This window comes from Lutjanus erythropterus, chromosome 7, assembly GCF_056507025.1.
Source record: "Lutjanus erythropterus isolate fLutEry1 chromosome 7, fLutEry1.hap2, whole genome shotgun sequence".
NCBI lineage: Eukaryota > Metazoa > Chordata > Actinopteri > Lutjaniformes > Lutjanidae > Lutjanus > Lutjanus erythropterus.
The window spans coordinates 1,488,279-1,502,741 of record NC_139323.1 but is presented as its reverse complement, the minus strand read 5'-3'; the positions used below and the strand labels follow the sequence as shown (position 1 = coordinate 1,502,741).

Genomic DNA, 14,463 nt, shown 5'->3' with positions numbered 1-14,463 from the left:
GGATTTACATTTAATTATTTCTTGATAAACAGTTGATCCATTCACCCAGCACTACTGTCCAGTGTTTCTGGCTATTTCACCATAAAAACTGTGAGGAAGAGGGAAAGAGGTAGTGTGGGGAAGAAAATAAAAATAAGACTTAGGCCTTGTTTAGATTTTTTTTCTTTTGTGCATCCAGATTGTATCCAGATTGATTTTATTGTACAGCAAAAAAAACAAGAACAACATCAAATTCAGAGTGATGGAAGAGTAACCGCTCATATTTCATCCACCTGCAGACCATCCACTGTTAATCATAATGTTCATTTTTATGACCCATCAGAGCTCTGGATTAACCACTGTGCTTGCTTTTAAACAAGCTGGTCAGTCTTTGAGCATCTCTGTTCACTTCTCCAACTTGCTGAGTCCATCATTAGCAATGCACCAGAGACAGACACACCTGGCTCTTAAAGGGAATGGGAGATGACACTAATTGGTTTCATTCATGTTACACCCAGAATGCACCTATGATTAATTTAGAGACTAAATACAGCCTCTTTGCACCTTGTGCCTGCTTTGCACCCAGATTGTGCACTTGTTAAATAGCAAGGTGGATACAAATGCACATGCACCATGCACTTTTGACTATGCCCTATAGACTAAGATCGTCCAGCTGAATCTGATCGATCGCTTGCAATAACAATGTGGATAGTCAGTCATAAAGATCTGATTTGACCTGCTTTATCTAAGCACAGCTGTGCATCATAGCAAAGGTCACCATACTCATATTCTCACAACAACAATGCTAACATGCATGCAGATATATTGCTTATCATGTAAGTTTAGCATGAAGGCAAAATGGAGCAGAGGCTGATGGGCATGTGATCACATAATTCATAGACATGAGACATGTCTGAGACATCCCCTAAAATGTTGAACTTTTCGTTTAACCAAACCAGGATCAAAGTAGTTAAAACGCTCCTTTAATTTTTGTACAAATCAGGCGATATCAAACCATCCATTTTGTAGTTTTAGTTAGAGGACTTGTTAGAGAAAGTTCTTTTTTCAGGGTTAGTCATATGTGATGTTCCTTGGAGCAGACAGAGGTCAAGTATTGTTTTTAAGAGCCTTTTTTCAGAGACTGAAAGACTGTGCGAGAGGACAACCTGTGTCCCTGAGAGAGAGTCTGTCTGCCAACCTGCGACTTACAGTCCAAATCATGAAATCTATCAGCACAAAATGGCATGAAAAACACTTGGCAATGTATCACTTTTAGTCACATCAAAATTCATTTGTGTCTGATACATTTGGTGAAGTTAGGGCACATTGATATTCACTGTTCCACTCTTATTATTTTAAGAGCAGCGGGTAGAAAATAACGCAGTCTCTCAAGGACAGCCCACTGAGAGGGGCTATGGAAATATCTGCTTTCACATTTCATTTAGCTTGTGAAAATCAGACACATACTGTAGTCCCTTTGAATATTTTCATAAACTCTCAGAAGTTAACTCAGAGTCACCCCTTACCTGTAGAGGCAGCCCTATCTATAAACCCATTCATCATGAAGTGGAATTACCCTGTGACAAATCTCTCTCGCTGCTCTCTGTGCGTACGTCTGCAGAGTGAATACACAAACGGGCCACATGTTCCATCCCTGCTCTTTAGCCAAAGTCATTTGTGCCAATGTCAAAAGTGATAAATGGGTTATGTGGCGCCTATGAGAGAAAGCAGTGAATTTTTATAATGTATTAAACAGCAGCAAGAGCAGGGCGAGGAGACAGGCAGGGAGGGATGGAGGACGGCAGTGGAGCTGGGAAAGTGGGCTGTCATGCTGTAGTGCTGTGCTGTAGGCAGGGGACCTCTGTCACACACAGTTTGAGCCCCTGCTTCACATCTTTACTGGCACCTCGTCTGCATTTCCCTCAGATATCCAGCCATCAGCCCCCCTAGAGCTCACAGCCATCCACAGCAAGGCAGCAGTGCTGGCAGACACAATATCCAGTGACTGCTCTGTCAAATGCATCGCATGGCACTGTATAGTCTGCATGTGTGTGTGTGTGTGTGTGTTGGTTGGGGGGTGGGGGGTGGGGGTAGGGTCTTCTTTTGCTATCTTTGTGAGAGCTAGTCTGCATTTTAGACCTTCACATGAAGGACATTGTTTCTATTTGAGGTCACTTCAGTTGCTCCTCATCATCCTGCCTGAAAAGGATCATGTAATTACTTGGACTCAAAGCTGAACTGAGAGAATCCATCTTGCCAGATGATTCTGTATATTCTTTATATGTGCTTACTCAAGCACATATACAGAATATGTACATTCTTGAAAACCTCCAAATGCAATTTCCTTTGACAGGAAATTGATGGAAAGTGTTGCTTCAAATGTTACTTTGGAAACTCTGACCTTTTGTCAGGGAAAATGAATGATTATCCTAAATAGAAACCTGAGGCAAGGTTTCCTGAAGCCCACTGATTTTAAAATTACACACTTTTTTCTTGATAACTGTATAAGAATTGTGCATCTCTGCTGTCTCTTCTACTGAGTCGAAGGTAATCCTGAATGCAGCGAAATGAAAAGATGGTTATGTTTAGGGTAAACAACTGGGCACTGCAACATGTGGATGTCAACCCAACATTCATTCATTCATTCATTTTCTGTAACCGCTTAGTCCATAAGGGTCGTGGGGCTGCTGGAGCCTATCCCAGCTGACATTGGGCGAGAGGCAGGGTACACCCTGGACAAGTTGCCAGTTCTGTCAACCCAACATACATTATCCAAACCAACTACAGTCCATCCTCATTCTTTGAGTCTTTTGTCATGTAAAAACAAAACACAGTTTTTTGAAAAAAGAAGAAAAAAAAAGGTTAGTCAGCAATAAATTAAAGGGCCCTATCTTAAGCTGATCTAAAGTGCAAGTGGAATGTGCAAGGTGCAATGGATTTAATTTATTCAAAGAGTCCAAATCCACCTTTGCCTTCTTGCACCAGGGGCAGGAGTGATATTTTGTCCTGCCCTGCACGCTACCAGCACAAAGAGGGATACACCTATCAGGTGTGCCCAAGTGCCCTCATTAATTCACAGGCGAGTTTAGGCCGAACATTCAATAAAACAATCAGAAAGTCAGCTCTCATCACCTTTGAGAGGCAGGTGCGCCAGCAGGAATTATTATCATCATCATCATCATTATTAACTCTGCTGGCTGAGGAGTGGGGGAGAGAGATGGTGCAGTAGAGAGGGGAGGCGAACCGATCCAGTGCACAAGTGCAGAAAATTACGCACAGATATATCCAACCAGCTCTGATAGAAGCACACATAACTTCACAGCACTGAGACTGCACTTGTAAAAGTTCTGAATGACATTCATCTGAGCAGTGATGCATCAAAGATTTCAGTTCTGGTATTACTGGACCTCAGTGCTGCATTCGACACAGTCGACCACAAGATTCTGCTTGACAGACTTGAAAAGTGGGTGGGACTTTCTGGCACTGTGCTAAATTGGTTTAAATCTTATTTACAAGACAGGGATTTCTTTGTGTCACTTGGCAATTATGAATCTGTGCGGACAAAAATGACATGTGGAGTTCCTCAAGGGTCCATCCTTGGGCCTCTTCTGTTCAACATCTATATGCTCCCTCTTGCTCAGATTATGGAATATCACAACATCTTCTATCATACTTATGCAGATGACACACAACTCTATATTACAGTGTCACCAGATGACTACAGTCCCCTACATCTGTTAAATAAGTGCATTGATGAAATCAATACATGGATGTGCCAGAATTTCCTACAACTAAACACAGACAAAACTGAGATAGTTGTTTTTGGCCCTAAAGAACAAAGATCAAAAGTGAGTGCTCACCTTGAATCCATGACACTAAAACCTAAAAATCAAGGCAGAAATCTTGGTGTCATTCTGGACTCAGACCTAAATTTCACCAGTCACATAAAGACAATTACTAAATCAGCCTACTACCACCTTAAAAACATAGCAAGAATTAAAGGATTTCTGTCTGGGGAAGATACAGAAAAACTTGTTCATGCTTTCATTTTCAGCAGGCTGGACTATTATAACGGTGTCTTCACAGGTCTGAAGGTCTGTTTCTAATTTAATGCATTTTCAAGTTCTGTAAAGCACCTTGAATTGCCTTGTGTATGAATGGTGCTATATAAATAAAATTGCCTTGCCTTGCCTTGCCTTTTTCTCTCAGGTTGGGCCGGACTCGTGTGGTCAAATATAGTGTCTTGTATATTTTATATGTTATAGATCATAATTTTTTAAACACTGTTTTTCTGGATCACAATAAACACACAGACATAAACACTACAGCTGCTCCAGCTGTCATGCTGACTCATCTGATAAAGACTGATCACGCACTGTGTGCTATTCCTTATTAGTGAGTTGATCTTTAAAGACACATGCGCACACGGCTGTTTAACATTAATGAAAGGTGTTCTGTGATTGTGGAGATGTGTGTGCTATCTTGTGCTGAAACACCAGACTTTTTACGCCAATGCACCGAGCACAAGATAGCAATCGATATCCTTCTTGGTCCCGTTGCATAGATTGGGTGATGCGTCGATTAACATTTTTATGCTGACAACACACAACTCTACATTTCCATCTCACCGAATGATCCCAGTGCACTGCAGACACTTATTGCCTGTCTCAGTGACATTAATGTTTGGATGAGTAAGAACTTTTTTTTTTTTTTCTTTTTTTTTTTTTTTTAAAAAGAGCTTAATGAGGTTAAAATCAAGATTCTTTTAATCGGACCAAACAGAAAAAGAAAAACTGCACTCAGTGCTTGGTGGGTTTAATGGACAGATTAAATCTGCATCACAAACTGACTTTAGATCTTGACTTAATTTTTAATTCTCATTTATTAAAACTTAATTTTTTAATCTTAGAAATATTGCTAAAGTTTGACCCTTTTAAACTCATAAGGATGCTGAAATTCTCACCCACACTTTTATTACTCGCTGTTTAGACTAGTGCACTTTTTACTGGCTTACAACAAAAAGTCAATAAGGACACTACAGCTAGTTCAAAATGCCCGTTTTAACCAAAACAAAGTAAACTGATCACATGATTCCACTGCTTAAATCACTACACCTGTTTCTTTTACCTGTTTCTTATAGAATTGCTTGTAATGTTCTTTTACTTGTTCATAAAGCTTTGAATGACCTCGCTCCTCCATACATTAGCGAGCCTCTTTAATTCTTTGTTCCAGTCGGATCACTGATATCCTCCACTCCACTTTCTGTTTTTATTAATTGGGAGCAGTGTTACAACCCTGGTTGTTTAAGCATCAACTGTTCCTTTTACTTAATTTTTCTTACTTTAATTTTATTGTTGTATTGTTGTCATTTTAGTCCCGCATTTTTTTATTCATTTCTATTTCTATTATTATTTGCCTGTTTTTATTTGTTTCCTGTCTGTTGTTTTAATTTTGCTTTGTGGAGCCCTTTGGGCTGTTTGTGTGCATAAAGGTGCTGTATAAATAAAGCTGAGTTGAGTTAATGTATGTGTGGATTACTATCTGAAGATACCCATTTGGAGTTAAACTGAAACAAAGCATAGTCGCACACGCAGAGTACTTAACAAAAGAGAGGTCTTGTCTTAGAAATGTGGTTTTGCCTGTGTGTGTGTGTGTGTGTGTGTGTGTGTGTGTGTGTGTGTGTGTGTGTGTTGGTGATTAGAGCTCTCGTTCAACTGTCTTCCTCTTGACATAATCCAATTATCCCCTGAGAGTGAGACCGAGGGAATTTGACAACAACAGAAATGTGTGTGTATGAATGTGTGTCTGTGTTTGTACTGTATCCATCATTGTAATGGCAGTCGACACATCCCCAGTTTGGAGAAGCAGCAGGAGTACTGGTGTAGGAAACTAAACAATGTACTGCTGTGGGCAGGGTCAGCAGCAAAATGTATGTTATATTTAGAATAGTTTCATCACTTTACTTTGCTGTCAGACAGCCCCGTCCATCAGGAGACTGCCATTATATTAGGCAAATATCACTCTCTCCAAAGGAACCAGACTCCTCTGGCATAAACTTTTTACCTTGCAGAACACAGGAGTTGCTGCCTCGAGTCACAATAATACAGACAAACTAAGTGCTCACAGCAGCAGTAGACCGGCAACTCTTCTGTTCTGTGAGATATACTTGCTGTTTTTGCCAGGGGAGTCTGGTTGCTTTGTAGAGACTAATGTAATGACAGGTTTCCCATCAGAAAAGTATGTGTGACAGCAAGGTAAAGTGTTGAAAATATTCTAAATATAGCGTACACTTTTAGGTGATTAATATCTGTTTTGCTGCTGACCCTGTCCACAGCAGAATATTACTTAGCTTCCTACAGGGTTATTCCTACTGTTTCTTCAAGCTGCAGAGGTTGCAAAGGTGCACACATTCTTTACTCAGGTAGAAGTACAGATACTTGTGTAACAGGACTCTAGGTACTGATTCAACTTCTTTAGTCAAGTAAAAGTGAAAAGGTAGAACCTCTGAAATGTAGTTAAAGTGCTTCATCTTTTGTTTTATCAGGTCTTTTTTGGTATTTTTGTCATGTTAAGTCTTTTACATTATTTTTTGTTTTGTTACAGCTTTTCTTCTTGTTACGTCTTTTTTTTTTTTTTTTTTTTTTTTTTTTGTCTTGTTACACCTTTTGTGTCTTGTTAGGTCTGTTAAATTTTGTTGTTTTTTTATATCTTGTTACCTCTTTAATATTGATTTTCATCTACTGTCATGTGTGATATGCACTGATGGATACATCAAGGAATCGTCTTTTCTATGTGTTAATTTCCCATCCATTTAGGTAGAAATGAAAATGTAAGGACTAGAAAGTAGAAGTACTTGTGTTAAAGTGTAGGAAGTGAAAAGTTATCAGAAAATTCTACTTAAGTACAGTAACAAAGTATTTGTACTTAGTTACTTCCCTCCTCTGTTAAACTGGGGCATTTCAACTGCCATCTACTGTAACACTCACTATGGATAAGTACAGTAATACAACCACTTTCAAAGAATCCAAACCATCCCTTTCACATACAGCAAAGCTCTATATCTTAATGAAAATCATGCTGGACACCAGTATTACTGTAAACACATTTGTTTTCCTCTGTCTTTCATGCATATAGATATGCAACACTGTTTACTAAAAACACATTTGTATTAAACTGATATGCAGTTAAAAAATATTATATCTGGTGGGAAACATATTGCCTGTGTTTTATTTAATGTTTAATTTTACCAGCATGACAAAGAAACATTTATATTGAACCTGTTTGCAAAATGTTCTCTGTCAACAAATTTAATTCATTTTCAGTCCACACCTAAATGTCACTCATGACTTCTGTGCAGTAAAAGGATGACAGACTTACGAAATTGCAAAAATGAATGTAACTGACCCTTCGCTAAGCCCCGCTGTCCTTAGTTACTAAGCTTTCCATTGTCACACAGCATTTATGCAGTTTACAGTGATAACAGTGGCAGACTTAACATCGAAATTGGGAGTAATTGATGACACAAGTCACAAGTTCTGTGATTCCTTTGAGAAGTAAAAAAAAAGCAGCTTCTCATTTTTAGCTGAGAACGATGGATATTGTTGGCTAAAATAACGACTCAAGCAGATTTCATAAGTGGAGTCTCCATCAGACATTTTAATGTTTCCATCGGATACGTTTTAAAACAAGAACCCTGTGAAAGTGTAAATCTAAAGTTACCTAGCAGCTGTGTACATGATATAACATTAATGCTAAATGAGGCTAAAGCTAGCTACATCTTAGCAAACATTGGTCAGATGGTGAAATATAGCAGGTATATCTACATGACAGATGACAGAAATACACTCTTTAATGTGGGAAAAAGAAGCACAGGGACTCGATTAATGCAGCAGACCTTGAGACAGGTCATCTAGCCAGACCAGTCGGACCATGATCGCTAACGGCTTAGATCTGAGACAGCAAGCCAGACAGAGATGCATCGTTGTCAACCCACTTCGATTCTTCATCAGCCCACATCTTCCTCCTCAAAACCCCTCGGCTTCACGAAGGGTCACTTGATACAGAGTAAAACTTTTGTTTTGAAATATTGGCCCCTGTAGACCAAGAAGACATGACAGTCCATCCAAACACTAGGAGGTTGGCATCATACAAGATTTAACAGTTTGATCTTTTAAAAGCAATAATGTCTCTAACAAAATGTATTTAGCAGTATATAAGCAATAAACCAATTCAGTTGGTGACAGGGTTGAGATATAAACAACACTTTTTGGCTGCTAGAGTGTTTGAAGTAGTCAGTGTCACCAAAAACTAACCTGCCGATTGACTCATACACTCTTTATTTTAACTTGAACAATCTTATGCTGTGGAAGATTTTCACTTAGCAAAGCTTTCCTCTGATTTCGACAGTTTGTTTTTCTCCCAGTCTGCTTTTCTTAAGTTAATACAGCAGACAGAGCATGTGAGCCGTGCTGTTTCTCATTTCTGCCCTCTCTCTGGGTGATTACTAACAAAATAAGAGTTCAGTATCATCCCATATCATCACACTGGGGACAAATTCTGGTTCAGTAGCATTCAATAACTCGCATAACGACATCAAATCAGCCAAGGCTGGTCAAGATTAGGATCATGTTTGAAATCACTTACAGGGAATTTGAAAAAGATTTTTCTTCCCCACAGTAGCTCATTTAAAAGTCTGTCTTTTCTTTTCCCTAGAGCGGAAGAAGATCACTCTGACGGTTGGAAACCAGCTGTCCTACAAGAAAATCTACAATGTTGTGGGATACCTGAAAGGAAGGAGGAACCCAGGTTTGTACAAATGTTCTTCAGTTTTGTCTTTAAACAAAAACTATATTTAAGTATTTGACAGAGTAGCCAAGCAACATTACAACATAATTTCAAGGGATAGTGTACATCATGTCTATGTATTTTAAGCTTTTTTTAGGTCAATTGTTCGTGAGTCATTTAGCAGTGATTATGGAGGACCATGGCTCCATTGTATCACCAAGCCATATTTCAGATCCGCCAAAAAAATATTGAACTCTGAAATGTTGAACAACAGTTTATAAGTCGAACTCCACAATTCAATATTATGCATTTCTCAGCCACATTTATAATGTGTTTACAAGAAAAACTTGTGCATCACAGTTCTGTGTTTGTTTGACCCATCCATCCACCCCACCTTTACACTTTGTCACTCTTAATAATGTCAGCATTTTTTGACATTAGCATGTTAAATGACAGTCTTTGCATAAGTCAGTACAGACCAAATGGCGTAAAATGATGAGCAAAAAGCAAAAAAACAGTATAACATATGAAATCACTTTGGACATTGTCTTATTCATACACCATTTCAATCAGGCTGAACAGTAATCTTGCACCAATTTCTACATATAAATTTGGAATATCGAAGCAGGGGTTGTTTTTTTTTCAGTCAGTTAACTTGTGGCCAGTGAACAAAATGAACAGGATTATGAAAAAAAAACAAAAAACAAAAAAAAACTGGTATTCTCATCATCAGGCCATATTTCAGGTCCTCACAATAGCAACACCCTGACTCTGTTTGACCTGAATGGAGTCTTAATTATGGCTGAATGATTTGGGAAAATAATCTAATTGCGATTTTTTTCTCCAATATTGCAATTGTGATTTAGCATGCATTTTTTTTTTTAATCATTATTATTATTTTATCCTCTTTTTTTCCCAACAAAACGTCATGAATTATTTTAATATGGCCAACACAATATTACATACATTTAGTACAAAAAGTTCTTTCCCATAGGCTGGGTGTCTTTATAATTAAAATATGTCACAATAAGATACAAGAGTTGAAATAAATAACATTTTTATTTAACTGCTCGTTACAGAAACATAAGAGCAACAGATCTTTGGCTTTGCCTCTTCGTATTTAACAAAGTCATTGAAACAAAAAAGGTACTGTTTAATAGCATGCACTTTTTAAACATTCTGCAAAATAAAGATAATTTTAAATGCTCAGTGGCGACTTGCTCTTTGCACTTTTTGTACATCTCTGGTATGGTAGTCTGACTGAAGTTAAATTATTTTAAAAATGCACTTGTCTTTGATCTTTGTCTGTCTGTAATTATGATAATAGTAATGATAATGGTAATAATATTAAAAACTTCAAACTTATACAGTGCTGTACTATGTATACACTATACATATATTAGATCATTATACACTGTATAGTGTAATACACAACTACGCTCTGTAGTCTGGCTCAATGTCCCGCCTACAGCAAAGCACATCTGATTGGTTAGAAGTCATGATCAATCAGCAGACACACTGTGTCACAGACGGGGTGAGACAGAGTTGCACCAGTGAGCAGAGAGGAGCTGTGTAGAAGATAAGACAGCTGATATCACCAAAGTTTAAATGAACATCACAGTTTTATGATCTGTTTCTTTGGTGATAGCATAGTTACATCAGTGAAAAAAGTTACAGTCTGGATTTCACTCAAGGTGATGTGACGGCTTTTAAATCAGAGATATGCTGCACACAGCAGCATCTGTCCTGTCTGTTCACTGAAACTCTGCATGGAGATTTAGGGTATTATAACTTATACAAAAGTAACAGTGACAGTAAAACTATGATGCTGACATGTGGTCCGGGGATTACACACGTGCCAAACCATAGAGGGCGATTCGTACGGGACACAGGTCAACTGCGATCCATTGCACCCCTATTTGTAGTGTTGCCCTGTGAAGTAGCAACAGTAGCATGGCATGTTCTGCACAACACCTGACGCTGTGCAGCATCTTCATTTTTAAAACTGAAATAATTCCACACCACTGATGTGCTAAGGTGCAGCATAAAAAGTTGATGCAGTCCAGTGGTCTCACTCTCTCTCACTCGCGCGCATCACGTGACAACTTTTTTTTTTTTTTTTTTTTTACGTGGCCACATTGTAATTACACATATTGCAATTAGAAAATCACGTTTTATCATATCGCGATATTATCGCAAATGCAATTAATCGTTCAGCCCTATTCTTAATTAGTGTCATTGGTAACTTACTGTCCTTTTCCTTGTTTAGTTTAGTTATTATATATTATTTATTATAGTATTTGCATTCAAAGGTTACACTTACACTTGTATCAATCCATGGGGGTTGCACTCAAATGTGTCTTTACATATTTCAGTGCACCTCAATGACTTATACCGATGCGGATGGTACATGGTGGCAGCTGAAACCGACACACCAGGCTTTTCAAGTGACTTCAATGTAAACCCATCTGCTGCTGTATAAGACACACCAGGCTTTCAATGTAGTATAAATAAGTCCACACATGGACAAGGTGAAGTGGATGGATGGCTCAATAAAACATAGGACTGTCATAAGGCCAGGTTTTCTGTCCCATGTGAAACAAACAAGTTATAAAAAGTTGTAAGGCACTTAACGTTACATGACCCCACCATGTAGCTGTTGTGCCTAAACCTTTCCAAGTATTGCGACAGTGCAGCAGACTTGCCCCCAGTGTTTCAGTGCAAATTCCTGTTTTTTCATGATTTTGATACCTAATTTTATATAGTGACTTTTTTAAATTATTCAAATTTGTCTGGGTGTTAATAACATTTTTGTGGTGTGACAAACTCAGAGCACGCTTATGATCACTTTACACAGACTTCAATACATTAGTAAAATTATGTGACATAAATTAACCTATGTGCGTAACTAAATGTACATAATGAACAGACTTGTTTTAATACAAACCACAATCTTTTCTCAAATCTAACCAAGTGGCTTTAGTGCCTAAATCTAACAGAACTGCAACCCATTCACAGCATCTGCATGTGCAAATTCATCTTAAACCAGCCTGAAATTACCAATGTCAAATGTGTTAACTGCTTTAAATATGTGGTGGTATAGTGTTCTCGCACATTATTGTTTGAGATTTTATCTGTATTGGTCATTCTGTCCACAGCTACCGTAAACAAGCTGATGTGATGCAGTTTGAAACTTGAATGCAAGCTGCTTCCAAAAATAATATCAGTGGCCTTAGTTCTGTAAGAGCCTCCTCATCACTTTCCACATCTGTCTCTCAGTGCAGGCACTAATTACAGGATCTAGATACCCTCAGTCTGAGGTAGCTTTTAAAAAGATGAGGTGACCAGAATGACTCAGCTTATATGATCACACCTCTGAGCTATGGGCTGGTTAGATAAGATGAGCAGCTTGTGGTGGCAACAAAGGACAGAGACAAACCAACTGCAGCAGACAATATCATGTTTCTATGTGGAACTTCTACCAAAGAAATGCTCTGTTACAGTTGACTGTTGTTAATAAGTCTGCTATATTTTTTTGGATTTGTTCTTGTTTCCACATAGCAAAGGAATTACATGCAAGATTCTATTACAGATAACACACAGGTCTATAAATAATAACTATGAATGCATTAGTTATTAAATGGACTATGCATATTTTAGGAGTTTGATACATTATAAAATAAGGCACAACACAACCCACAAAACAGGCTCTGAGTTCACATTAGCATGTTAATGAGTTCAGACAAGACTTCCCAGTTTAGCTAATAAGAGGAACTCGGTATGTGGCATCATGTGTTTGTTTGTGTCTTCAAGCAGAATTTTATTCACGTGTGTGTTTGTTAACTATTTGCAGATGTGTGTGGTGACTATGGAGCTGTTGGTTTCTACATTACAACATCATTACATGATCTGTTCTGACTGGACCTGAATCATTAGGCAATTTATTGATTAATAACAATTTTAATGAGGGATTATTCATCAGCTTTCTTTTCCATCTTGTCCAAAGTGGATATTTTCCTGTCTTCTTAGTCTCCTATTACCATCAGTGGAATCTCTTTGGGTTTTGGTTGGACAAAATAAGCTATTTAATTATCGGTTTAACATGTCCTCTATTGTTGAATGAATTCATTAAGATAATATGCAGCATCCCAAACCCAACAGGACCTGACATGTTTGACTTGGGTCGGGCTGTATTTCTCACATATTTCATGGGTTTACCTCAGATTTGGACTGTATCATTATTATTATTGTAATTATCATTATCATTATTATTATTATTATTATTATTATTACCAGTAGTAGTTTATTTTTCCTCCCCAATTTTGTCATTGCCAATTCAAATACCCCATGTACTGTCCTTGTCACTACCAGCTACTGCTGTTTGGTGCACAAAGAGAAATTGGGACTGAATGTTGTTGGGCTTGGGCCTTTTTGGGCTCAATTTTTCAGGCCACAATAAAGTTCTTCTTAGACGCAGTTTTGATTTATCAGCATTTCAGAAGCAGAGCGTTCTACTCACCTGATTATTCTAAGTTGCTCAGACTTTGTCGATTTGGTCACTTTCCTTGATTTCTGTGCTTCTATCATGGGTAAGTGGGCTATGTAGTTAAATCGGTTCTTTTCTGTCTGTTTTTATGATTGAAAGTCTTTTATTTTGGAAACTGACCAGATTCTCTATGCCATTCCTGTCCCTGACTTCTTGTCCCATCTGCTCTGAGCAGATTGGTGCAGTATCCATCAAAAATAGACTTGGCGTGTGTTCTCCATGGAGCAGAGCGGAGAGCTGCTTCTGGGACGTGCTGAGGCACCTCTAGAGTGGTGCAGCCTGACAACAACTTTTGAAATTGGTCCAGTTGAGCACCCTAACTGTTTGACCTGAGTGGAATACAACCTTAATTAGTAGCATTGGTGAAACCTGTTTTTACCCTATAAAACCCAAGTGTTACAAGCACAAGAAAATATTCCAGCTCTAGATGGCATTTAGAGTTTTGAGTCTGAATATTTTGGGATGATAAAATTTCTTTAAATGGAGTTTGGTAGGTTTGGTAAGAGTGATAAATCAGAAGCTTCTGGTGAAACAAAAAGGATCTAACTCATTTGATATCATGTTTTTGTCCATCTTATCTGATGAATCTGATGAAGTATTAGTAAAAGTATAGTATTTTTACTAGCCTTTTAGTTCGTGTTCTGGTCTTCATCAACTCGTGAGGGAAATATATGGCTTTTTAGCTGGTAAATGCCTCATTATGATCACCAGTTAGAGCCTTTACCTGTCCACCACCAAATGGCAGATAGACACCACCACCAAATCAATTATCAATGCTTTGTTTCTGAAAACTGTCTCCAACTGCTGCTGCACAATAATTGGTGACAGTGGAACACAAGTGATTGAAAGAGGCTAAAAAGCTTTCAGGTGATTATTTCCTTCAGATTCATTTCTATGAGTGACTTCTTTGAAACTGCATGTAGTCCTTTCATTCATTCAGTGCTAACTTCCTGTCATGGTTTCTCTGTATCTTCCTGTCCCTGTCTTTTTTTTAGTTAATTTAAAGCCAGAGCTTTATTTTAGCCCAGGAGATATACTGAGTGACGGAAAAACATAAAAAAGAAAAGGTTCTAATGTTTTGAAAGAAACATACTGGGATGTGTTTTAAATGAATCAGTTCTTTTCCTTTTCTTTCTTTGTTGGTCTCCTCCACT

General features: G+C 38.1%; 1 protein-coding gene across 1 annotated transcript in view; it reads left to right on the top strand.

Annotated features, from left to right (window-relative positions):
• Window positions 1-14,463, top strand: part of naaladl2 (N-acetylated alpha-linked acidic dipeptidase like 2) — a 753,458-nt gene that overhangs the window by 468,034 nt on the left and 270,961 nt on the right. The window contains exon 10 of the mRNA XM_084722364.1: window positions 8,692-8,784. Coding sequence (XP_084578490.1) covers window positions 8,692-8,784 — 93 coding nt within the window. The remainder of the gene's footprint in view (window positions 1-8,691; window positions 8,785-14,463) is intronic.